A 26,616-nucleotide genomic window follows, 5' to 3' on the forward strand; every position below is an offset into this window, starting at 1 on the left:
TGTGGATTAGAGTGTTTGACTTCCTACTAGCTATGATGGCATGTACCTATAGTCCAGGTAGTCTGGAGGCTTAAATCAGAAAGATTATGTGAGCCTGTCCATTTAAGACTAGCCTTAGCAATCATTTGGCAAGATTTTGTCCCAAAAAAATTAGAGCCAGAGAAATAGAGATGCTCAGAGGCTAAGAACACTAGTGGCTCTTCAAGAGGATCCAGATTCAGTTCCCAGGATCCACATCTGCATCTACCACAGCTGTATCTGTAACTACCATCTGCAGCTCCTCACACAGTACACAGGCATGCATGCAGTCAGAACACCCATAGACATAAAAAACTTATTTTAAAAAATGGTTAAAAGTTTTGTTGTCCAAGTCAGGCAATTTTGATTTGTACTTTGTCAACTTCTAATTATTTGTTGTTCCCTAGGAGAGGTTCTAAACATAACTACAGTTTTGAAGCTTGCCCACCCCACCCCCCATTCCTTAAAGCATGAAATTAAAGAGTATTCTTTGTTGAATTGTATGCCTGGTTAGGTCTTCTAGTGACAGAACACATATTATCTTTTTCTTTGTTTCTGGATACTTCTAGGATTGACTTTGATAAGGATTGTGAAGATCCTGAATATAAACCCCTACAGGGTCCCCCAAAGGATCCAGATGATGAGGTAAGAAATTGTTTTGAGTCTAGCTTTTATCATTAGTAAGTCTTTTTATCATATCCCATTCTCTGAACCTTAAAGTATATTATTCTAATTATATTTGATGTATGTTAATTATACTAATATGTGTGTATATGGAAAATACATAAACTATAAGAATGTAAACTACAAAGGCTGGGGAGATGGTTCAATGGTTAAAGAGCTCTCACCGCTCTTCTAGAGGACCCAGGTTTGATCCTCAAAACCCACATAGAGGCTCATACCTGTCTGTAACTCCAGTTCCAGGGGATATGATTGATACCTTCTTCTGGTCTCCACAGGCACCATGTAGTGTACAGATTTACTAGCAGACAAACACCCATACACATAAAAATAAATTAATCTTACAAATGTGAACTATTAATGACAAAGATTACGGTGTTGTCCTTAAGGCATGGCTAAGCTGGCTTATGGAGGAGAGGGGACTGCAGCTGGTAGCAGATGTTATCTGTCGAATCCCTAAGAACTCACTGCTCAGGTTCTGCTTGTTCTGTTCTTCAGTTGCTTTCTAAGTTTTTGAGAGTTCCTTTCATTAGAAACTTTTCTTATCCCTTGGTGCCCCAGAAGGACATACACCAGAAAGTGATTTCAGAGTGCCAACTTCTCCCCTTTCACTCCCCTCTCCATCCTGTGGGGTGGATCTCCTTCTCTAGGGTGATCCCTTGATGATGATGGATGAGGAGATCTCAGTCATTGACGGAGATGAAGGTAAATTCTAGATCATTGTACCTTTTAAGGGTTAGATTGGGGGATCACTGACTATAAAGTATGTCCTGTCCTGGGTTATCTAAAAGCTTTGCCTATTCATGGGCCAAAATATAAATATTATCTCTACTCCCCTTTCTATACTTCCTTCTTCATTCTACTTTCTTTTCACAGCCCAGGTGACTCAACAGCCAGGGCATTTATTCTGGCCTCCAGGCTCTGCCCTCACAGCTAGACTTCGCCGCTTAGTAACAGCCTATCAACGCAGCTACAAGAGAGAACAAATGAAGATAGAGGCTGCAGAACGTGGGGACCGGAGACGCCGACGATGTGAAGCAGCCTTTAAGCTCAAAGAAATCGCGAGGCGGGAAAAACAACAACGGTATGTGGTGTAGCAAGGAGTTTGGACTGTCCTCTAAGTTTGTCATAAGCTATGGGTCTTATACTGAGAAACTATAGGAGGAGTGATTTCCTTGAAATCCTGACAGATGGACCACCTTGACTGCCTTCATCTCTACCTAGTATTCAAGAACTTTGCTGTGCACTTGGGATATTATAGTTCAATGGCACAGCACTTAAACTTTCCATGGAAAGGAAGGTCTTGGGCACAAAAATCTCTTCCACTGACATAAAAACAAAGAAAAAAACAATTTGCTTAAATTCAACAGCCAAAACAATAGTAAGATAGATATTCTTTAAGATCTCTCTTTTTTTTCCAAGTGTGTCTGTGTCAGTGAATGCCACTAGTTTGTAGTTATGCATGGAGGCCAGAAGATGACATTAGATGACCTGGAGCTGTAGTTTCAGGCATCCGTGAGTTACTCCATGTAGTGCTGGAAACAGAATGTTGGACTTCTGCAGAATAGCAAGCAATCTTAACTGCTGAGCCATCTCTCCAGACCTTTTTATTTATTTTCTAATAAAACAGAGATGGACTTCCTTCTGAAAAGGATTTACTATAGTTGTAGACAGTATCTGAGCCAGAAGGGGATGGACAGAGGCGTGATAATGAAAGGACAGTTGTATGTACCAGGTGGTAGGCATGCACTTTATAAGAGAGCTGCTGATGTCCTCATTGTGAGTTTGCCTGTCATTTCCATTTCACTTAGTAACTCACGTGTTGTAAACTATCCTACAAAATAACCAGGTTTCCTGTCTTTTGATCCTGGTTGCTTTACTTCCCCTGTCACAGATGGACAAGGCGTGAGCAAACTGATTTCTATCGGGTAGTGTCTACCTTTGGCGTAGAGTATGACCCTGACAACATGCAGTTTCACTGGGATCGCTTCCGCACTTTTGCTCGCCTGGACAAAAAAACAGATGAAAGCCTTACCAAGTACTTCCATGGTTTTGTGGCCATGTGTCGACAAGTGTGCCGCCTTCCTCCAGCTGCTGGTGATGGTAAGACTGGAGAGTCTAGGGTAAATGGGTCTGTGTTGTTACCATATCAACCTTTGGTTAATTTCTTTTTTCACCTCTGTCGGTTGCAGAACCTCCAGACCCCAATCTGTTCATTGAGCCCATCACTGAAGAGAGAGCCTCACGGACTCTCTATCGAATTGAGTTGCTTCGACGCTTACGGGAACAAGTTTTATGCCACCCCCTTTTAGAAGATCGGTTGGCATTGTGTCAACCTCCAGGTCTTGAATTGCCCAAATGGTGGGAACCCGTCCGTCATGATGGGGAGCTCCTACGAGGAGCAGCCCGCCATGGGGTGAGCCAAACAGACTGCAACATTATGCAGGACCCAGACTTCTCTTTTCTGGCTGCCCGTATGAATTATATGCAGAACCATCAGGCAGGAGCATCAGCTGCATCCCTCTCACGATGCTCCACTCCACTGCTCCACCAGCAGTGTACCTCACGTACTGCTTCACCATCACCCCTGCGCCCAGATGCTCCTGTTGAAAAGTCACCTGAGGAGAATGCTGTTCAGGTCCCCAATCTGGAGAGTCTGACTTTAAAGCTAGAGGATGAAGTGGTGGCTAGGAGTCGACTCACCCCACAAGACTATGAAATGCGTGTAGCCTCTTCAGATACAGCCCCTCTGTCCCGGAGTGTTCCACCAGTCAAACTGGAGGATGAGGATGATTCAGACTCTGAGCTGGACTTGAGCAAGTTGTCACCATCCTCTTCCTCTTCTTCGTCCTCATCCAGCTCCAGCTCCAGCACTGATGAAAGTGAAGATGAGAAGGAAGAGAAGTTAAGTGAGTGCATGTAACAGGTTGTGGGCCCCTCCCTATTCCTGCTCTGCTCCTTCCCTTCTAAGTGCAGCCTCTTCAGAGAGATTTCAGTTTATAGTTGATAAAATGTCAGAGTACCTCTATTATTCATTGGGCCTACTTTACAATACCATTCCAATTTAACATTGTTCTGTTATCTTTGCTCACACATGCTGTGTGATCTCTAGCTGCTGACCGGTCCCGCCCAAAGCTCTATGATGAAGAGAGCCTTCTGTCCCTTACTATGTCCCAAGATGGATTCCCAAATGAAGATGGAGAACAAATGACCCCTGAGTTGCTGCTGCTGCAGGAAAGACAAAGAGCCTCTGAGTGGCCCAAGGTATTAGTCTCATTTACATAGACAGAATCCAGAAACAGATCCAGTGCTATCTAAGGGGAATTGCTGGTTTTGTTTCTCCTTTGTTTAGAACTCCTTATGTTTTTAAGAAGCTCTGTAGTTTATTTATGGATGCGATAGTATTACCTTCTTTCAGTCTTTTCGTGTACCTGGTATAGTAATAATAGCATGATTATGTAGCTGAGGATTGCATAGCGTTCAGACTCTAAAAATCTTAAATTCTTTTTTGCCACTCAGGATCGTGTTCTGATAAACCGCATTGACCTCGTCTGCCAGGCTGTACTCTCAGGGAAATGGCCTGCTAACCGGCGGAGCCAGGAAATGGCAACAGGAGGAATTTTGGGGCCAGGCAACCATTTATTAGACAGTCCCTCTTTGACCCCAGGAGAATATGGAGACTCTCCGGTGCCCACACCACGAAGTAGCAGTGCAGCTTCCATGGTAGAGGAAGAAGCATCTGCAGTCACCACAGCAGCAGCCCAGTTTACAAAACTTCGGCGAGGCATGGATGAGAAAGAGTTTACAGTTCAGATCAAAGATGTAAGCTCAGCATTTAGGCACTAAGAAGTAGGGGAGGAGGTGGGACTTATTAACTAGTTTTGTTAATAGCATATTAGCGCTTGGAAGGCCGAAGCAGGTAGGTCACTGAATGCAAGGCTAGCACTTAGTAAGTGCCATCCTATATAGTGAAACTCTCTCTCAAAAAAAGAAGAAGAGAAAAAGGCTGTAATCCCACCACTTGGGAGAGAGAGGCAGGGGCATCTCTCTGAGTTCGAGGCCAGCCTGGTCTACAAAGAGATTTCCAGGACAGCCAAAACTACACAGAGAAACTCTGTCTTGGGGGGAAAAAAATCATAAAACTTTATACACATTTTGTTAGCTAATTTTGAAAATCAGAGTATACAACAATCCATCTAGGAAAAAAGGAGCAAAGGAAGGACGAACTCCTGAAAGTTAAATGAAAGAAATCAGAGGTTGTTCAGTTAGAATCATAATTTTGGAGGAAGAAAAATGACCATTTTACAAGGGTCCTAAGACCACTGAAAAACAAAAATATTTACATTATAATTCATAACATTAGCAAAACTATATTTATGAAGTATCAACACAAATAATTTTATGGCTGAAGGTCACCTAAACTTAAGGAACTGTATAGGAAGGATGAGAACCACTGACATACATATATATACACATATGAGAGAGGGGAGAGAGGGTGGGGGGACCTACATCATAAAGTGTCAACCAACATGACTACCAAACAAGGAGGGCGGCAAATAGACATGCTAACACAGAAGACGGAAGGCTCATAAGGTCAACCTTAGACTAAAAACTATAGTGAACTACAGGTTGCTGAGGTATGGAAGGAGGTTTAGTCCTTCCGAGGGAGGTGCACACTGACCAGCTCTCCAGTAATAAATGATCGGCCCTGAAAACATCCAAACAGCATGTATGCTTGTAACATGAATTTGAAAGAGAAAGGAAAGGTATATAGGAGAGTTTGGAAGGAGGAAAGGGGAGGGGGAAATGATGGTAGTGTGTTTATAATCTCAAAAATAAAATGCAAGTTCACAGAACAAAACAAAAAAAAAAAAAAAAAAAAAAAAACCTGTATGGAGGCTATTAGTTAAAGGCATGAAATCTTTCTAAGGAAAAGGTTTATTCCTATATCTGATTTCTGTTCTTCAGTCAAACAGCCAAAGTTCTCCAAGTCTAATCTTTACTTACAACAATGTTTCATGTGATGTCTTGGATGGGTGCTTGTCTTCATAGGAAGAAGGATTGAAGTTAACATTCCAGAAGCATAGATTGATGGCTAATGGTGTAATGGGAGATGGACATCCACTGTTTCATAAGAAGAAGGGGAACAGGAAAAAGCTAGTAGAGGTAAGTGGTAGGGAACCAATTACCTCATGATTAAATTACCTTGTGACTAGATAAGGTCTTTTTATTATCAGTAATTGAAGTCATTTGGGATTGAGGGTCCAAAAGATTAAGTTTCCTCATGACTACCATTGGCCCTGCTTCCCTTCCTTCCCCATTCCAAAGATGTGTATGTGCTTATGGGGGTGGATTCTGGGTTTGCAGCTGGAGGTGGAGTGCATGGAAGAACCTAATCACCTTGATCTGGACCTGGAAACCCGGATCCCTGTCATCAATAAGGTGGATGGTACTTTGCTGGTGGGTGATGAGGCCCCTCGACGGGCGGAGCTGGAGATGTGGTTACAGGGTCATCCAGAGTTTGCTGTTGATCCCCGATTTCTAGCGGTGAGTGGCAGTTCCATCTAGCCAGATTTACAGTCTCTTGGTATTTAAAGTGTATGAGATCAAGAAAGCATGCCATATTTTATGCCACTGTTTCTGCATCTGCAAAATAAGAATGGTAAGGCTCAGTCTTCCTATAAATATTCAGAGATTTAAAACATTAAAATATCCAGGCATTTCTTAAACTAAGTGCTTAGAAAGTCTTACTGTCAAACTATTCCAGAGATCACCCAGTTTGGAGTAATTGAACCCTTTAATAGCAGTTTTCCACTCTTGACTAATCTAGACTTACAGAAGATATGTTTATTGTCAGACAGAAGGCAGTAGTATATCAGTAATTAGTCCAGACATTTCCATTTCTCTAGGGTAACCAATTCCTTTCTATTGCAGTATATGGAGGAACGTAGAAAACAGAAGTGGCAGAGATGTAAAAAAAATAATAAGGCAGAATTGAACTGTTTGGGAATGGAACCAGTACAGACAGCCAACTCTAGAAATGGGAAAAAGGTGAGAAAATAGCACTTTTATTGTACTGTCTCCATATTCTTAGAGAGTCAACTGTGATCAGCTTTAATCATTTTGCCCTGTATGCTTTGAGTTTCAACTCACCAGAATACTGTCATTGATGTTTTCTAAGCATCAGGGCTTATCGTTTTCTTCTACATAACTAAGGAATTAAAAAAAAAAAAAAAAAAAAAAGAATGTTTTGGAGTAAATACTAAAGATTGAACCTAGTACCTTAAGCTTACTAGGTGAAATACTTTATCATTGAATTACATCATCAACTAACAAGAAACCACATTTTACTTAATTTTAATGAATTTTTACTTTTAAGTATATGACTGTTTGCCTTTATGTATGTCTGTGTACCATGCACATGCCTGATACTCTTAAAGGTCAGAAGAGGGTGTCAGATGATCTGGAACTGGAGCAGATGGTTGTGAATGCTGAGAATGCAGCCTGTGTCTCTGGAAAAGCAGCCAGTGCTCTTAACCACTGAACCATCATCTCGCCAGCCCCAAAAACATACTTTTCAAGTTAATACCAATTTTAGTCAATGACTATTTCATACCAAGCTTATAGACCATTTGGTAGATTGTGTATCATTTCTGTTTTCTACCAAGATATAACTCTGAAAATTCCTCTTTATCATTCTTACCTTAATCTATATAGTGTGTATGTGATATATATAGTAGATATACTATATGTGATAGATGTAGTTTATGATATAGTTATATACTATCACATTACATATACTATATAGTAGTTTATAATATAGTAATTTTAAAATGTAGAGAAATTAACTTTGATCATGTGCATTTAGTTTACCATGTCAGCACACCAGGCTGACAGTAAAGTGCTTGCTGATAACCTAAGCCTGACAGTCTGTTGAATCCCCAGAGCACAGATAACAATGAAAAGAGAGAACCAACTCCACAGTTGTCTGTCCTCTGACCTCCATATGTATTTCTGGTAAACTCTCATGGCCATATACATCATGAATGTATACAATAATTACTATTAATAAGATATATACAAGATTGTAGGACACCACAGAAAATCATTTTATGATTAGTATGAAATTACTTTTTATGTTCATTGGTTATTTGCCTGCATGTATATCTGTGTGAAGGTGTCAGAAGTCCTGGAACTGGAGTTACATACAGCTGTGAGCTGCCATGAGGGTACTGGGAATTCAACCCAGGTTCTCTGGAAAAGTAGCCAGTGCTCTTAATTGCTGAGCCATCCCTATTCCCATTTAAAAAAAAAATTAAAAAAAAAAAAAAAAAAAAGATATTACTGTATTGTCCAGGCTAGCTCCAAACTTGTAGGCTGCAGTGATCTTCCACCCTATGTCTCCTCAATAGCTGGGACTGTGACATATGCCTCAGTGGACAGATACAATTCTTAGTTCTACAGTTAGCTATTAGTGTAAAATTGGCAGGGATTCTAGGGCTACATTATTACTGAGGCCTGCAGGCATCTAGGCATTATTGTAATCATATTTTGAAAGCCCATGCCGTAAATGCTAAATGTTTGCTTTTCCAAGTCAAAAAGGTATGTTCCATGTCTGGTGTTAGGTTTGGATCTTAAGTCTCCATCTATCCAGAGATATACATGCCAACCATCCATGCTTAGTGTGTAGTTCATCCTGTGTGGTACTTGGGCCACAAAGCAAAGGTCCCAACCTTGCTTCCAGTCTTATTAAATATAATAAAAATAGAGGAAGATGTTTAAAATTCAGCGAGTATATGATTTATTTTGTTGTAGAGGTTTGTGTGTGCTTTTTGTTTCTCCTTTTGTTTTTGAGACAGAATCTCACTCAATAGTTGAATCTGGCTTAGAAATAACTATATTGGTGGGGCAGTGGTGGCATACACCTTTATTCCCAGCACTCAGGGGGCCTTTGGAAGGTGTATCTCAGTGACTTTGAAGTCAGCCTGGTCTACATAGTGAGTTCCAGGACAGCCAGGGCTAAAGAGAAACCCTATCGTGAAAAAAAAAAAAACAAAAGAAAAAAGAAAGCAAGGGAAAGAAAGAAAGAAGTACATTCCAAGTTACCGTTGAACTTTTGACAGCTATTCTGCCTTGTCCTCCAAAGGCCTGGAGCATGAGCAACCACACCTAAAAGGTAATGTTTTTAATCAGTGTAGAAATTTTTTATTAAATTTGGTGAGATGTTTTCCATAATCTTCTTGGATAAACCAACCCTGCTCCTAAGTAATAACAGAGGATAAATGTAAATGTCTATGTGGTTGTGCTACATGTCACATAAGATCATGCCAACAAACTGCTCTCAGTCTACACTCAAGTACTGATTCATTCACTGTCTTACTCAGACCCCTTACTAGCAAAGAAAAGGTTGCAGAAAAGTATGATGTCATATGAAGCAAGGGGGGAAATCTTTACGGTTCACATAGCTATTAATATCAAATTGTTGATTTCAGCCTCAATAACACCTCCATTAACACCAGTCAAGCCAAATCTGACTATCGGGCAAGCATTTCCAAATTCGGACACATGTGGTTTCTGGGTCAAGTCCTACCTTTCCCCTTTTCCTCCCTCCCCCAACCTCCATATTTTTACTGTCTTCTTCTGTTGCTACCTCACAGGGTCACTATGCTGAAACTGCGTTCAACCGGGTTTTGCCAGGGCCTATTGCACCAGAGAACAGCAAGAAACGGGTCCGCAGGACAAGACCAGACCTTTCTAAGATGATGGCCCTGATGCAGGGTGGAAGCACTGGGTCCCTATCTCTGCATAACACCTTTCAACACAGCAGCAGTAACCTACAGTCTGTGTCCTCTCTGGGTCACAGCAGTGCAACTTCTGCATCTCTGCCTTTTATGCCGTTTGTGATGGGTGGTGCAGCAGCATCCCCTCATGTAGACTCCAGCACCATGCTTCATCATCACCACCACCATCCCCACCCCCACCATCACCACCATCACCATCCAGGCTTGAGAACCACTGGATACCCTTCTTCACCAGCTACTACCACCTCTGGTACTGCCTTGCGGTTACCAACACTGCAACATGAGGACGATGATGAAGAGGAGGATGAAGATGATGATGATTTATCTCAGGGCTATGATAGCTCAGAAAGGGACTTCTCACTCATTGATGACCCTATGATGCCAGCCAACTCAGACTCCAGTGATGATGCTGACGACTGAAGCCCCAATATAGACCCATGCTGGGTGGCTGCTGGAATCCCTTACTCTGGCCCTTGGACTTTGGAAATGTGGGAGGGGCAGGGAACAATATGGGGAAACCCAAGACTTCAGGAGGTGAAAAGGAAAAGAAAAAAACAAAAAACTTGTACCCGATTGCTCCCAATTTTGAGAGGATTGGGTGGGCAGGGGAACTCCTAAAAAATAATAAATGACCACTTCCTCGTTTCTGGGGAAGCAAAGGAGCTTAGAGCAGCTGGTGTGCTCACCCTTCCCTAGACACCTCCATTAACCACAGACTATGTAGCGCTGGCCCTAGCCTCTGGCAGAGCCCGTTCCTGGCCAAACTGTGGATACAGCTGGAGGGTCAGGAACTGTTACCTTCCTTCCCCTTGGCATTAATAAATTTAAGTTAATCCTTTTCCATTCTTCCTATGTTCTGTTTCCTCAAACACTATGAGTACTAATTTTTGCTGGGTAATTTAAACATTCTCCTATAGTTTTACCACGAACAGAAAAGTCATTTGTACTCCTCTAGTGACATATATAATCGTGGATTGTCCAATTTGCTTAAGCCAGGGAAATAATACAAGATAAAGGTAAAATATGAATTTCAAGAACCATGTATATTTTTCTCAATTAACCAAGATAATCATTCTTGGGGAAAGCCAGAGACTAATGTTGCTTTTTATGAAATACAGCAAAGTACACACTGATTAAAAAGGGTGTCTTCAGAACTTGGGTCTCCAGGGGTCTGGAAAGAACTACAAAGTTTAGGAGCCACTCCGAGCCATTTGTTTCCTTCCACCCTACCAGCCCATCTCTTAAAGGAAACCCGAACATTTATCTTCCTACTCCGCTTCTGCCCACCACGCAGCTTATTGGCGAAGGTGGGCTCCGTTCTTCTGGGTTGCAGTGTTTGGTTGAGAGTGCCTTCCCCTTAGCGTTCACAGGCCTGCCTTAGGGGAGAGGACTCCTTTGCGCTTGGTTGCACGCGGGTCCCGCTCTTTCTGCTCCCCTCCCACCTCAGCCCGCCGCTAAGAGCGCCCGGAGCTCGGAAAGTGGGCGGGTCACGTGACGATAGCTTCTGGCGGCGGAGAGAGGTTCTAGACCCCGCGAACCGGCTCTGCACCGCGTTCTGTTGACTTCTTTACTTTTACGTTCTTCTCTGTTGCCCTTCCCGTGATACCCTACGGAGTGAGTTGTGTTTGGGGTTTTTTTTTTTTTTTGCTTTTTAAATCTTCAACGCTATAGGGACCCGGAAGCGGAAGGGGATACCAAGCGGTCGGTACTTCCGGGTCACAGAGAGTGCGGGATTCCGGGCCGAACGCGGGTGGCGGAGCTGGGACCTCGCGTGATTCTCGGAGCCCGACGGGAAGCGGCGTCCAGGGCTATGGCTGTGACTCTGGACAAAGACGCGTACTACCGGCGAGTTAAGAGACTGTACAGTAACTGGCGGGTAAGGAGCCCGGCGTCCCCGGGAGCCCCACATCCCATAATAGCCTGCTTCCCGGCGCCCTTTCCCCCCCAGCTAGAAATCTCCGGCTCCGCCGCGCTCCCGCCTGCTCCGGCAGCGTCCCGCTCGCCGCGCCTGCGGGGTCCGCACGCGTCTAGCCTGCCCCGCAGCCACACCGACCCGCCCAGGTCCCGCCAGAATTACCATTTGCAGGAGAGAGGGGCGCGAAAGATGTGCCCGGAGCTCTTGGCGCTCTCCGCTTGCGGGCCTCTGCTAGAGTTGAGAAATGCTGCTCCCGCGCTCCGCTGCTTCACGTTAGGCCCTGCATGAGTAGTAGACCCAGCACTGGAAACCTGCGGGCTCTCATAAGAATTAAATTGATAGGACGCCTCAAACCTGGTTTCCCATGTCGGCAGCAAACGGGGGCACGTGTTGAAAACGTTGTGGAAGTTCCAGGGCTTCTCCAAAGATTGGGCAGTTTCCCTGTTTTATAATCGCTCATAATTTAAAACTTTCTTTTTTGCTAGTTAACTTGTTAACTTCACAAATGTTTGGTTGATTTCATACTGTGTTACTGTCTGATCATAGGTTCGGGCTCTGAACCTTGTGAGTGATGGAAAATAAAACTGATAAAAAAGAAACCCGAAAGTGCTCTGAAAAAATACCAACTCTGGTTTCAGCTTTGTAAACTATCTTACTAATTGATCCTCTCCATTCTTGGCTCCTGCCTATAATCCCATGATTTCTGAGGCTGAGGCAGGAAAATGACTAGTTTCAAGTCAGCCTGTGCTTCATAGTGAGACTGTATCAATCAGCTAAGTAAATAAAAGTGAACTTTTACTGAAGTTGGTTGTTTACCTGCCTCATCAGAAAAAAGCCTATGTATCTTTTAAGCAAGATGCATTGCATGCTGAAAATGATATAGGTTTTCTGCCACATTTTACTAAAAGCCATACTAGATAAAGGCTAATTTTTGACAATTTTTTTAGATGACTTAATGATCTCTGTCACAAAATTATATTTGATCCAAAATACTTTTTTTTTTTTTTTTGGTCCTACCGTAACCTTCGTGCTTTACCACTAAGCTATAACCCTATCTAGGAAATATTTACTAATAGTAATTGTATTATGATATATACAATGGTGATAACTAAAAGCCCTCGTTTCCACAATCAACCCTGAAATAAACTTTTTTAGAGCTTGTTTTTTTAATGCTTATGGGTATTTTGCATTCCTGTATGTTTGTATATACCCTGCATGCGTTGCCCGAGAAGGCCAGAAGAGGGCGTCGGCTACCCTAGAACTGAAGTTACAGAAGATTATTAGTTGCTGTTTGGGTCCATGTGAACCCTGGTCTTCTGGAAGGGCAACCAGTGATCTTAACTACTGAGCATTTTTCTAGCCCCTTAAAAAATACACTATCGGCGTTTTCTCTAGTTCCAGAGTTCATAATGCTATTTTAAGGCTGTTACAATAACATAGTTTTTAATTATAATTTTCATAACTTATGTCTTAAATCAAGCACAGCATTGCATGCTTTTGAGTAGAAATACCTGACATCTTAAACCTTCATCTGAATGTCATCCTTTGGTATTGGGATCTTGGGCGTTTGTTGTAGGAAGCCCTCCCAGATCAAGCATGGTATATTTAAAAAAAAGTCTTTAAATGGTGAAATATTTGCATATGATTTATATACATGTTGTGCTGTAAGTCATCAGAATACCTACTACAATGTCAGTGATGTGTAAGTGTGGGTATGAATGCCAATGCTCATGTATAGAGGTCAGAAGGCATCTTTGTGGAGTCATTTGTCTTCAAGTTGGGTACCTATTTTTGGGCTCAGGAGATGGAACGCAGTTTGCATAGCAAGTACCTTTATCTATTGAGCCATCTCACCAGTCTGTTTTCCATCATTCTTAAGACATTGAGTCTAGTCCAGCCCTACCTTTTCTATTTTCAGCATCAGAGCTGCTAAGAGTAAAATAGGTTTTCAGTACCTGTCTTGTTTCTGCTTTGGGAAATCCTAGGTGGTAGTAATAGATTATGAAAGTGGGTTATAGGGTTGCCCACTAGTTATGGGTTTTCTATTTATGGGGTACATATTCAGAGATTTCCAGCCTATTTATCATTGTGATTGTTTTTAATCATTAAATTGATTTATTCTGCTACTGGGGGTTGAACAAACACCCTAGATTTTTGGCTATTTTGAGGAGTAAGGGTTACTGGGTTCAGGCATCTCTACTAATAATCTGAGAATTATTTTATTAAACCTTCTTATGAACAGACCTCGACAAATTCCTTCATCTGCTTTTTGTCTTGAAGAATTACATGAAGTGCCAGAATTGCAGCTGTTTTCAAAAGAAATACTAATCCAATGCATTTGTTCATGTGGTTATTTGCCATCTGTTATGCTTGAGGTAATGGGTAGCTGTGACCCCCCACCCCCCAAAAAAAAAAAAAAAAAAAGTTCATTGCAGTGAGAGTGGGTAAGCTGTCGTATCAGGTCTTTTGTGCTGCTTCCTGCCTTTTGTTGAGATTATTATGGCTATCTTTTTTTTTTCTGGATTTTCTCAGAGTAGGCAGTTATTTTTGTAGTTCCAGAGGTTTGGTTTTTTTTTTTTTAAATTTAGAGAGTTCTTACATTACTTTAAGCAAAGCAGTGAGTTACTTTGATTTAATCTCCATTTTTCTCTGTTTTCTGTTAGGGTCTCTGGTCTTAAACTCTCAGAGGTCCACCTCCCAGAGTGCTGGGATTAAAGCACCACTCCTGGCACCACAATAGGTTTCTTATTGGTCTCTTATTCCAAATTCCCAATCTGTACAAATCTGTTTTATTTATTTACTTTCTTAAACTCCTTTTTCATACTGTTTTCTCAGCCAGGTTGCTCTCTGAGCCTGTTGAATCATAGTAGTTACGATGCTGGATTGCCTCTATTTAGCTCCTGATTTTGTTGTTCTCATTTTTATATGTATAGGTGTTTCGCCTGTATATGTGTGTGTTCATGTGCCAACTTTATACAGGCACTGCTGTGTCCATGGTGGCCAAAGAGAGGCATCAGAGTCTCTGGAACTGGAGTTTCAGACTGTTGTGAACTACCATCTGGGTGCTGGGAATCAAACCTGGGTCCCCGCAAGAGCAGTAAATGCTCTTGGAAAAGAGGGGGAGTAAAGGCTTATGATTTTATTGTAAAGTCTTATTGATAAGTAAGTTGAAAATAAGTAAAAGCTTTTTATTTTATCATTACAACATAGGCTTAGAACTGTATCATTTGGCCCTTTTTCTCTGCTTTTCTCCTCCCAGTTCAGAATGCACGCATCTCTTACTAGTGGCATTCCCTTAGGCCTGCAGTTGGCCTCCGCACATTCAAGTCTCAGCAGTTTTTGTGTTTTTAGCCTTTTTGTGGAGAATAGGCTTAGTCTGTACACCATAGACACTCCATTTCCTGTTACAACACTGCTTTCTCTGGGCATACAAAGAATCCTTGCCCTTGTACTGTGTCACTTTGTGGGACTAGTGCTTGCTACATTTCTTGCAGAAAGTCTCGGCAGGTCTTAGAAACAGTTCACCATGCTTTTGGCACAGAAAGTGTGACAACCACTAAGCTGTCCTCTCGCCCCCTGGCCCCTGCTTTTTGTTTTGAGAGCAGTTTATCCAAAAGTTTTAAAAGTAGGGGAGGTAGGAAGTAAATTTTGTAAGTCATATCTTCATGTGTTATTTTCATATCTTAAATGTGTTATTTTATGATAGGTAGATTTCTACCACTCTAATAAAATCTGAGGTACAATAAGGAAAAGCTCACTTTTGGGTTCATGTTCTCAGGTTCCAGTTGGTTGCACTTGGTCTTATTCCTTTTGGCATTATGACGAGTGTACACCAAAGCCAAAACACATGACCAAAGAGGCCTCTCATCTCATGGCACCCACAAAATGAGGAGGGATCAAGGTTAAAATATTCTCTTCAAGGGTACACCTTACCTCACTTGCTTCCACTAGACCAACCTTCCAAAAAGTCATGGAAGGTGGGAGATGGGAGAGGTCAAGGCTTTGGCACAGGGAATTTTTTGAGATTTTATTTTTATTTTATGTGTAAGTGCATGTATATTCTGTACCACTTACATGCCTGATGCCTGCAAAGGTCAGAAGAGACGGTCAGATCTTCTGAAACTGGTGTACAGATGGTTACGAACCATCAGATGGCTGCTACAATTGGACTGCATTCTCTGGAAGAGCAGCCATTGCTCTTAATATGCTGAGCCATTTCTTCAGCCCACTTTAGATTAAAGAACTCAGTGGGCCAATACAATGCCTCAGTAAGAACATTCACAGACTGAGACTGACAGCCTGAATTCAATCCCCAGATCTTACCATGAACTCTGAAAAGTTGTCCTCTGGTCTCCACATATGTACCCTCTATGCACAGTATAATTATTGGACCAGTGAGACTGCTCAATGAGGCACTGTCTATGCAAGAGTGGCCATCTGAGCTCGGTTCCCACAAGCTGCACAAAGGTGGAGAACTCCACAGATTCTTTTCTGACCTCCTTACTTGTGTACCATGTCATGCCACACATATACACCCAAACAATAAATATAGAAATTAAAATCTTCAATGGAGACCTTGCCCTAGGGTACTGCTATGGTTTACTCAAAACCAGCCTGGATTGTCCACACTTTAGCATTATGCCAGGGTTGAGCTGGTTTCCCCTCAAATGCTTACTGAGAGCCCTGCAGCCAAAGAAAATGATCCAAAATGTTCAAATTGGTGGCTTCAAAAAACTCATTGTTGAGGAAGCTGTGCAGAGTGTTTTGGTGGCCACTGATGTGAGTATGGTTTTATATTGAAGAGATCATAACCAGGCAAACATGACATTGCTGTGAATAATGTTTGAAGTCCAGACTTTGACTTCAGATAATATTTAACGTATTACTTGAATAGTCTTAGGCCATGAGCACAGAGAAAAAGAAAAATTTGATGGAAAAAATTCCTAGGTTGAACAGGACATAGTGGCTCATGCTTTTAATCCCAGCACTTAGGAGAGGCAGATGCAGGCAGATCTCTGTGTTGTTCGAATAGGTCTCCTTTTCCTTTGCATTGATTTGTGGGCCCTTTTCACATCAAATTCACCGGTGTGATACTGGAACTTGAGTTTCATTTGCATTTCCTACTTCATTACCTGGAATTCCCATCCACTAATTTTACATACACATTTGGGTTAAGACTGTTATTTTATCCTTTAATTTTACTTTTTATCTCTTGTCTTCTACTTCCAGGAACTGTTTATTAACTTATTTTTTCATCTTTCTTTCAGTGAGTTGCTTTTTATTTCTGTTGTTTATTTCTCCCAGCTCCTACCCTTATTCATACCCCATGTGTTTACTCTACACTCCCATACTCATAACGCTTGTGCTGGACTGTAACACAGTGCTGTTCATAGAGGGGAGCTCCTCTGAAAGCCCTATCACTGAATGGCATTGTAGCTTCTGTTGTGATGCATCACACTGCTTACATAGTTTTATATGTCTGTCTGTAGTGTAGTGATACAAATAAGGAAATAAAGCCGAGCAGTAGTGATGCATGTCTTTAATCCCAGCTCTTGAGAGGTAGAGGCAGTTGGATCTCTGAGTTTGAGGCCAGCCAGGTCTTCAGAGCCAGTTCTGGGAGAGCTAGGACTACATAAAGAAATCCTGTCAGTCGGTAAATAAATCCATATGTACAGCTAGTTCTGTAAAGTTTAGTATATGCAGTTCTGTTTAGTAAAAGACATTTGGTAATAGGTGATTATGTTACTAATTGTATATTTGTTGCACTATGTTTTTAGTGTTGTTTTGGTGTCCCTTTTGTCTTTTTTTTTTTTTTTTTGAGACAGGGACTCCTGGAACTCACAGCTGTCCTCTTGCCTCTGTCTTCCAAAGTGTTGGGATTAAATAAGCATGTGCCACCCACCCAGCTGTTGTACTTTTAAAGGCTCACTGGTGCTTAGAGCGATGGCTCAGCACTGGCTGCTCTTCCATAGGACCCAGGTTGGATTTCCAATACCTGCATGACAACTCTCAACCAACTGTAAGTCAAGTTCCAAGGGATCCAGTGCCCTCTTCTGGCCTTCATGGGCACCAGGTACAAGCATTGTGCAAAGACATAGAAGCAAGTAAAGTAGCCATACTACTTCTACCTTTTTTTTTATGTATCTATCTATCTATCTATCTATCTATCTATCCATCCATCTATTTAATCTCCCTGTAGCCAGGCGTGATGGCCCATACCTATGATCTCATGTCTTAGGACATGGGAATGGGAGGGTTAGGAGTTCAGAGTCATCCTTGATTACATAGGAAGTTTAAGGACACCTTGGGCTGCATGAAATCCTGTCTGGAAGGAAACTCCCTGTAAAACAGTGTGTTTGTGTACCTTATTTTATTCGTGTGGGTATTTTGCTTGTATGTATGTCTGTGTACCATGTTCATACCTGGTGTCTGAGGAGCACTGGCTCCCCTTAACCTGGAGTTACACACACTTGTGAGTTGTGAATGCTGCAATTGAACCTTGTCCTCTGGGAAAGCTACTCTTAATAACTGCGCAGTCTCTCCAGCACCACCATACTTCTTAATTGTAGCAAGAGACTATGTTCAGTGTTGTACTTATACCATCTATGTATCACCTAGCTTTGAAAGAGCATACTGTGATGTTCATGCAATAACGACGTCACCTAGTGCTCATTTCTCATCAGTTTTATCCTTGCTTTATTTCTTTCATGTTGCTTTTAATGAAAGATTTCTGGCTCTCTGTCTTGTTTGCTTCATATAAGCATGTTTGGCATCTCAGGTTTTAGAGATCTAAGAAACCAAATGAAAGCCAAGCATGTTTGTGTAGCCCTGTAATCCAACACCTGGGAAGCTGAGGCTGGAGGGTCATGAGCCACATAGGCTACGTACTAAGACTTTGTTTCAAAAAAGAAAATAACTTAGAGTCTCCACATTTAAAATAATGCATAAGGGACTGAATACTGCATGAAGGGAACCTCTCATCTGGAAAGGGTAGATGGCCTAGGATTATTCCATAGAAATCCACCAGATGTCAGTATTTAAGGTTTTTGTTTTTCTGTAGTCAGTAAAAATGTTCAAACTTGAGCATTTCTTATCTTGACTCATCCTGTTACTTGTTTAAAAGTGTTGTTATCTGGAATTATGCAGAATTTTCACTTCCTGGTAATTTAGAACATTTCTTCTACTAGATCTAGTATTTGAGTTGAGCATTTCCAAGCACATTTAATGCTTCAACATGTGGTTTCTAAAGAAAATTAAATTATTTTGCAAAATGACTAGATCAGGGCTTGTGAGAATTAGAGATGTGTCTGACCCTGAAAGCACTGCTCTTGTCTACAGACCCCATTCCCCTTCTGTGGTACTTCTGTCTCCTGGGATTTCATGAAACCTCTTAGCATCTCTTCCCAATGACAGAGCCTATTAGTCATTTAGTATAAGTATAGCTAGCTCTGCTTTCTTAGTCATTTACTACTGTTCTTCTTGGGGGGGAAAAAAACAGTAAAGTCTTTAAATTATTTTTAAATGATACTGTGTATCAGTATAAGCAGGAAAGTATGTCATTTGTCAAGTAATATAAGTACCAACAGATTATAGCAAGTGTTAGGGTCCAGCTCAACCATATATATTTTTAATGTAAACAAGATTAAGAGAAAACTGCAAACTGTAACTCTTACTCTGAGTTTGAATATTTAAAGTCATACCATTTCCTTTTGAGCTGCACAGGTTTTCAGAACTAGAGACACTATTTTTTTGCTGGTTGTATATAATGGCTAATCTTGATAGCAGTAACATTAGCTTTCTGATTTGCACTGAGAGTTTTAGTTAACAAAGAAGAAAACAGTAGCAGAAGAATAATGCCTGATATTCTGTGTCCTTCCTGTAAAAGCTTTAAGAGTGTGTATGTTATACATATGTGTGAGGCCAGAAGTTGCTCTTGTATGTTATTCTTTAGGTATTGTTTACTCTGTTTTTTAGGACAGGCTTTCTCATTTAGCCTGGAACACATTAAACTAGGCCTGAGGAATACACCTAGCCTTTGATATAGATCCTTAGATTCAAACTCAGGCCCTCATGATTGTGTGGCAAGCTTTTTACTAAGTTAGCTCCCCATTTATATTTTAAAATTAGCATGTGTGGTTTTATTAGATTTTAACATTTTATTAGTCATCAGGAAAATTATACATTAAAACCCTGTTCCTCCAGGCGGTGGTAGCGCATGCCTTTAATCCCAGCACTTGGGAGGCAGAGGCAGGCAGATTTCTGAGTTGGAGGACAGCCAGGGCTACACAGAGAAACCCTGTCTCGAAAAAAACAAAAAACAAAACAACCAAAAAAAAAAAGAAAAACCCTGTTCCAGTTAGGATGCTATTAAAAATGCAACATTCCATCAACAATGGGGAGGAAAAGAAAGACTCAGATACTGTTGGTAGGAATGTGAATTAATGTGTCCATTATGGAGAATGATATCAAGATTCCTCATAGGTTAAAGATCTGCCAGATGATACTGCTATCTTTCCTATAAGGATATGTCTAAAGCAAATTAAAGCTGCATATCAAGGAAATACTTGTGTTTATGTTTTTTTGTGGTATTGTTGACAATAATAAAGATATACAGTCAATCTACTTGTCTGTGAAGGGATAAATGCGTAAGAAAATACAGTACATAAGCAAGGAATGTTACTCAAGCACAGAGAATAAGCTAGGTATGGTAACATATACTTGTAGCACTCAGTTGCTAGATAGAGGCAGAAGATCATGTCTAGCCTGAGCTATACAGCATGATCGTGTCTTTATAAAGAAAATAGAGGAGCTAGAGAGACGGCTTAGTGATTAAGGTGTCTGACTGATGTTTTAGAGAATTTGAGTTTGGTTTCTAACACAGTCAGGAAGCTTACTACTACCTGTAATGAGCTCCAGGGAATATAAACATTTCAAAAGAAGAATTAGATTCTGCCATGGAATCATTTGACTTAACATTATAGTAAGTGAAATAAGCTGTGCACAGAAAACACACACATGTTCTGTCATGTGGAAGTTTAATGGCACCTGAATAATGGATAGTTGGTAACTTTTGGTTCAGAACGGTAGTGGGATACGGACAAAGGGAAGTTGAATATTAGGTACTAAGACAGAAGAAATGTGGTCTGGTGCCCTACAACATGCTAACATGGTGAGAGGTCAACCAGAATATCTTTTTATATTTTAGAAAGATGTATTAAAAAAAAAATAGGCAGAGGTTGAAAACTCTATGAGGAAGCCATGATTGCCATTTATTTGTTAGTGTGGGACTTTCCAAGAGTGGTTAATAGTCAGAAGAGCCTACATCTCTGTGTCAGACTACAGTGCTACAGTATGGTGTGCTGAACAAGGGGGTCAGCACAGATTAGGGAGGAACTGAATGGATGTACATATACAGAGAGTTAAGTTAAGGTTTCCCAAATACCATACATAAAATTATTTCAGAGTAAGTGGCTAAAAAGATGCCTGCATGGTTAAGAGAGCTGGCTGCTCTTGCAGAAGACCTGGTTTCAACAGCCTGTAACTCCAGTTCCAACAGATCTGACACCCTTCCCTGCCTTCCATGGGCACCTCATCACACTTGGTTCTTACACATTCATTCATACACACATACTCAATGAAATATATCTTTAAAAACATTTGAGTACATCACATCTAAAAGAAACAAAACTAAACAATAAAACTCTTTATTTTTATGTGGGGAAATGGTAGTGTGTGCGCCATGGTGCATTTGTGGAGGTCAGTGACAACTTGTAGGTGCCTAGCATACGCATTGCACATATAATGCATGTAAGCAAAACACTCATAAAATCTTAAAAAAAAAAAAAAAAATACTAAAACCCTTGTAATTCAGTAATAAATTATAAAACAAAGTAGGCCTTTCTTCCCCCCCCCCCCCCCAAAAAGGTACTGTTACAAGGTACACATCATTAGCTACCAGAGAAAATCAAAACAACAGTAAGATGCTAATTTATACTTAACAAAAAGATGTATGGACCAGAGAGGAGGCTCTGGTTAAAAGTGCTCACAGACAAGTCTGATGACCTGAGTTCTATCCCCAGGGCCATTGTTTTAGAAAGAGCAGATTTTTATACAGTCTAGTAAGGAACATAAAATAACATAGTTATGGTTCCTCAGAAAGTAGAGTTACCATATGACCAAGCAGTTCCTCTCCTAAACATTTACCCACAATAACTATGCAAACAAAACCTTGTACACAAAGGTCATGGTAGTATTATTCATAAAAGCTCAAAGTGGAAACAATTTGCAAGATGGCTTAGCAGGTAGAGGCACTGCTGCAGAAGCCTGGAGATGTGAGTACTATCCCACATGTATCCCACGCACACTCCAGCCCCCACTTGTCTCTCTCATGCACACATAAATAAATAAATAAATAAATAAATAAATAAATAAATAAATAAATGTTAACGCAGGAATAACTCAAATGTTGAAGCAACTACTGATTGGTTAAGTAAAATGAAATATATCTATATATTGAATATACAATTTGGCTATAAAAATGAAGTGTCAAAAGACTAGAGAGATGGCTTTATTCTTTAAGTGCTTTCTGTACATGCATGAGAACCTAAGTTCAGATCCTTGGCATCTAGGTAAAAGCCAATGCATCAGTCTGTATCTGTATCCCAGTGCTGAAAATGGGGAGTTTAGATAGATACCCCTGGAGCTCATTCTCAGCTAGCCTAGCTAAAAATCAGTGAGCTCCAGGTTAAGAGAGAGGCTGTGACTTAAAGAATAAGGTTGCACACTTGAGAGGCAGAGAAGTAGAAGGATCTCTGTCAAAGTTTAAGACCCAGCTTGGACCACAGAGTTCCAGATTAGGAACTTTGAGAGCAGTTGAGGAAGGCACTGACATCTTGACCTCTGGCCTCCACGTAAGCCCAGTGAATTGGAATATTGATAATACCAAACACAGATGAACACAGAAAGTCTGTTAAGTGAAAGGAACCACACACAAATGCTGCATACTAACATGCCCAGAATAGGCAAATCATTAGAAACAGATTACTGATTTCCAGTAGCTGGAGAGGGAGCAAAAAGAAGGTGAGATTATTACTTATGAGTAAAAGGTTTCTTTTGGAGTTGATGAAGATGTTCTGTAGTTCGAAGGTGATAATGGTTGCACATTCATCTAAATATTTTAAGATGGCACAATACTGAAAATGGATGGCTTTTACTGTGTGTATCTCAAAGCTGAGGGGGGTTTTTTGTTTTGTTTTAAGGTGATTAGTAGCTGTGTTATGTGATATGAAGCAGGCATTCATATCAGATTATTGTTAGGAAAAATTATATCCTTGACAGATACTGAAATCTGTATTTCTGTTAGTAGTATGTTTAAAAAATAATAAGGTGCTGGAAAGATAAACTTTTTCTGCACATGTGAGGACATGAGTTCAGATCCCCACCTTCCATGTAAGAGATCATCATAGAGCATTTAACTTCAGCACTGGGGCACAGAGACAGGTAGGTCCCTGGCCAGTCTAGTCAAACAGCAAATTTCTGGTTCAATGAGAGACCCTACTTCAAAGCAGTGAGGTAGAGAGTAATAAGAGATACTCCATACCCTGCTCGCCTCCACGAACACATACACAGAGGGGGAAAGTAATTAAATTACCCTCTCTTTTCAGAAAGGAGAAGATGAGTATGCCACTATTGATGCCATTGTTGTATCAGTGGGTGTTGATGAAGAAATTGTATATGCCAAGTCAACTGCCTTACAGGTAAGTGGCTTATAGCTTTCAGTTCTTGGGTCTATTACATAGCTCAGTAGTAAAAGAAGTGCTTGGTATTTGAGAGGCTCTGTACTTTCTCTCCTGTATAGTCAGTTACTCAGTCCCATCCCCTGTGTCTGAGACTCTGAGTAGTACTGACTTACAGGTAAGTAGACAGAGTGTCTGCATCATCACATCACTTCCTTTGGATTTACCCCTGAGTAGAACCTAAGGAAGAAAGGAATGAATAGAGAAAATGTATTTAATTGAATATAACAAAAATACCTAAGAACCAATCAGTGGGTTGAAAGAAGTGAAAGAAGCTTGTTTTTTTTTACACAATTTTCAGGAACAGGTCTTTTCAATTCCCTGATACTCCATTTTGCTTATGATATGAAGTAGCTGCTAAGACTCTGGTCATTCTTTGTATACTCTAAGCAGAAATACAGACAAATGAAAACTAGTGACCTTCTTGTTTTAAAATGGCTTGTGACACAGTATATCCAAGCATAAACTTTCCCTGCATTCCCTTCATAGCCGAGGAAAAGTAAATGAAACACAAAATGTCCAGTTTTTATTTATGAAATATCTTAAGCATATAAAAGCAGATGAAATCATATGTCACACGTGCACATACCATTTAGCCCCATTATTAGTTGGTTTATTTATATCCACATCAATGTTACTCCATCCCAGATCTTAAAGTTAACCTAGATATTTTATCCTAAAATATGTTTATTTGTAATACTTTAATTACTGTTGTTTTTTCCATAGACATGGCTCTTTGGTTATGAACTAACAGATACAATCATGGTCTTCTGTGATGACAAAATCATCTTCATGGCCAGCAAAAAGAAAGTGGAGTTTCTGAAACAGATTGCCAATACTAAAGGCAATGAGAATGCTAATGGAGCCCCTGCCATCACACTGCTTGTCAGAGAAAAGGTTGGGACCAACAGATGTTGTTACAAATGTGGGATATGATGTTAAGTGTTGAGCACAAGTACCTTGGAGCTTTTAAAATTCGTGAGAAAGGATGGCCAGGCATGGGGAAACACGCCTTTGATCCCAGCACTTAGGAGACAAAGGCACACAGATCTCTTGAGTTCAAAGCCAGCCTGGTTTACATAGTGGGTTCCAAGCCAGCCAAGGCTACATAGAAAGCCTGTGTTAAAGGGAAGGGGGGCGGGGATTGCAACTCTAATTACAGAGCTATGTCTTCAGTTGGGTAGTTAAAAAGGAGCTCTGGAGCTCTTAGCCTAGTGGCAATGGAATATGAGCTGTAGGCTCTGGTGAGCACTACTAATTTACTGACCATTTTCTGAGGATGTTATTTATTTTCATTGCAATAACTAATTAGAGCTCATAACCTAGAAATCCTTAAGAAAGCTTAGATATGCTTTTTTTCTCAGAATTTTGAGTCTTTGAGTTTTCTGTCTCTTCCTAAAGCAAGAGAATACCCTTGTCTTGTCAAAATATGCAAAGAAAATGTCTGCCAGCATTCAGTATGTGATAATCTGCCATGAGAAAATAGGTAGAGGCTCAGGGAACTCATCCTCCATGGTTTAGATTATTACTCTCTACTTATTGTTAGATAGAAAGTCTAATTCTTGAACATCTCCTTTTCTGTGGCAATGATAGAATGAAAGTAATAAGAGCAGCTTTGATAAAATGATTGAAGCCATTAAGGAAAGCAAGAACGGCAAGAAAATTGGAGTGTTCAGCAAAGACAAGTTCCCTGGAGAATTCATGAAGAGCTGGAGTGACTGTCTCAACAAGGAGGGCTTTGACAAAGTAAGAGTTCTGCTGAAAGCAGCACATTGAAAGGGATACACGAGGTGGAATGGGCTTCACTCACAACAGAGGATTTTCATTTGGGGAAATCCATGTTCATCCACATTTCATGTCTTTTTGCTAAATAATATCCAGTTAGTTTTCAGTCAGAAAATAAGTATATCAGCCACATTAGACAGCTCATATTAGGTAGCTGAGGAGAACCTCTTGTCCAAAATATATTTTGGGGTCATCTCTTCCCTGTCTCCCTGCCTGTATCTCCCTTCAGCATTATAATTCAGAGTTGTTAAGTGTTACTGGTGATCCTCGTGGTGTCTGTAGCAGCTCTGTGTGTCTTAGAGATCCATCACTTGGCTGCAGGTAGACATCAGCGCTGTTGTGGCATACACCATTGCTGTGAAAGAGGATGGTGAGCTCAACCTGATGAAGAAAGCAGCCAGCATCACCTCTGAGGTCTTCAACAAGTTCTTCAAGGAAAGAGTCATGGAAATAGTGGATGCAGATGAGGTAATGAAAGAGGGAGGGGGGCTCTTTTTAGTGTATTGATGAAGCAGTCCTGAGTCCTACTCAGCTTGTTGCACTTTTAGTTTGCTTTTTATTACTTTTGAGGTTGGTAACTGCCATCTCCTTCAAAATAAGTAAGTATGTACTATGGTTTATTAAGGCTGTTACTTTACTCAAACATAGAAACATGTTTTCAAAACATGGAACGCTATAAATTCCATGTAAGCTCCACATTTCCTTTATATATTGATATACTATGTACATGCTGTGCTATGTACACCAAAGATTATATCAGCATGTGCTGTGACTTCAGATGACACATTAAATATCATGGACTTCTGTGTACTACCCTCCAGTGAGTGTTACTGTATTCCTACGTACTCTAGAAAGTTCGACATAGCAAATTGGCTGAGTCTGTGGAAAAGGCTATTGAAGAGAAAAAATACCTAGCCGGGGCAGACCCTTCTACTGTGGAAATGTGTTACCCTCCTATCATTCAGAGTGGTGGCAACTATAATCTCAAATTCAGTGTGGTGAGGTAAGTGTAGAAACTACCTAATATAATGACCTGGGTTTTGGGGGGTGGGGTGGGGTTTGGTGGGTTTTGTTTTGGGTTTGTTTGTTTGTTTGTTTTTACTTTTTCAAAAGGTTAAAAGAGATAGAATTATTAATCTGATTCACATATAGACTTTCTGTGTATATGTGTATTTCCTTCTTACATTAGCATTTGATAGTAAATATTTTTTCCAAAATATTAAATATGTTAGGGGGGGAGGGGCTGAAGAGATAGCCCGGTGCTAAAGAGCACATATTGCTGCTCTGTCATGAGGACCAAAGTTGAAATACCATCATCACCCTCATTAGATGGCTCACAAACACCTGGACAGCTCTGATGGTCAGAGGCCTCCGTCCTCCTCACCTCATTGGCACATACATGTAACTAAAATGTTTTGAAATGCAAAAAAACGTCAGGTGTGGCAAATGCTTTTTTAGTACTTGAGAGGCGGAGGCAAGTGGTTCTCTGAGTTCAAGGCCAACCAGAGCTACATAGGGAGACCCTGGTGGGGGTTGGGGCATGCTAGAAAATGCAAAGTAAAGATTAGATATACAGCAGGTAATTGCTTTCCTAATTTAAGACATACTGTAAAAGGAGACC

At 40.7% G+C, this 26,616-nt stretch overlaps 2 protein-coding genes across 3 annotated transcripts in view; both read left to right on the forward strand.

The window, feature by feature from the left end:
* Chd8 (chromodomain helicase DNA binding protein 8) overlaps nucleotides 1-10,338 on the forward strand; it is a 49,555-nt gene extending 39,217 nt beyond the window's left edge. Inside the window, exons 28-38 of one of the 2 annotated variants that reach the window (XM_034497437.2) lie at nucleotides 588-663; nucleotides 1,350-1,404; nucleotides 1,576-1,783; nucleotides 2,594-2,802; nucleotides 2,892-3,608; nucleotides 3,812-3,963; nucleotides 4,219-4,521; nucleotides 5,752-5,865; nucleotides 6,067-6,246; nucleotides 6,634-6,750; nucleotides 9,357-10,338. In XM_034497437.2, coding sequence (XP_034353328.1) covers nucleotides 588-663; nucleotides 1,350-1,404; nucleotides 1,576-1,783; nucleotides 2,594-2,802; nucleotides 2,892-3,608; nucleotides 3,812-3,963; nucleotides 4,219-4,521; nucleotides 5,752-5,865; nucleotides 6,067-6,246; nucleotides 6,634-6,750; nucleotides 9,357-9,920 — 2,695 coding nt within the window. In that variant the 3' untranslated portion in view covers nucleotides 9,921-10,338. The remainder of the gene's footprint in view (nucleotides 1-587; nucleotides 664-1,349; nucleotides 1,405-1,575; nucleotides 1,784-2,593; nucleotides 2,803-2,891; nucleotides 3,609-3,811; nucleotides 3,964-4,218; nucleotides 4,522-5,751; nucleotides 5,866-6,066; nucleotides 6,247-6,633; nucleotides 6,751-9,356) is intronic. The other variant, XM_034497434.2, reaches the window with a different exon arrangement.
* An 870-nt stretch (nucleotides 10,339-11,208) lies between these two features.
* Nucleotides 11,209-26,616, forward strand: part of Supt16h (SPT16 homolog, facilitates chromatin remodeling subunit) — a 35,566-nt gene continuing 20,158 nt past the window's right edge. Inside the window, exons 1-6 of the mRNA XM_034497616.2 lie at nucleotides 11,209-11,376; nucleotides 23,079-23,171; nucleotides 23,937-24,107; nucleotides 24,804-24,956; nucleotides 25,317-25,463; nucleotides 25,847-25,998. Coding sequence (XP_034353507.1) covers nucleotides 11,311-11,376; nucleotides 23,079-23,171; nucleotides 23,937-24,107; nucleotides 24,804-24,956; nucleotides 25,317-25,463; nucleotides 25,847-25,998 — 782 coding nt within the window. The 5' untranslated portion in view covers nucleotides 11,209-11,310. The remainder of the gene's footprint in view (nucleotides 11,377-23,078; nucleotides 23,172-23,936; nucleotides 24,108-24,803; nucleotides 24,957-25,316; nucleotides 25,464-25,846; nucleotides 25,999-26,616) is intronic.

This window comes from Arvicanthis niloticus, chromosome 3 (genome assembly GCF_011762505.2).
Source record: "Arvicanthis niloticus isolate mArvNil1 chromosome 3, mArvNil1.pat.X, whole genome shotgun sequence".
In the NCBI taxonomy this organism is placed as follows: Eukaryota; Metazoa; Chordata; class Mammalia; order Rodentia; family Muridae; genus Arvicanthis; species Arvicanthis niloticus.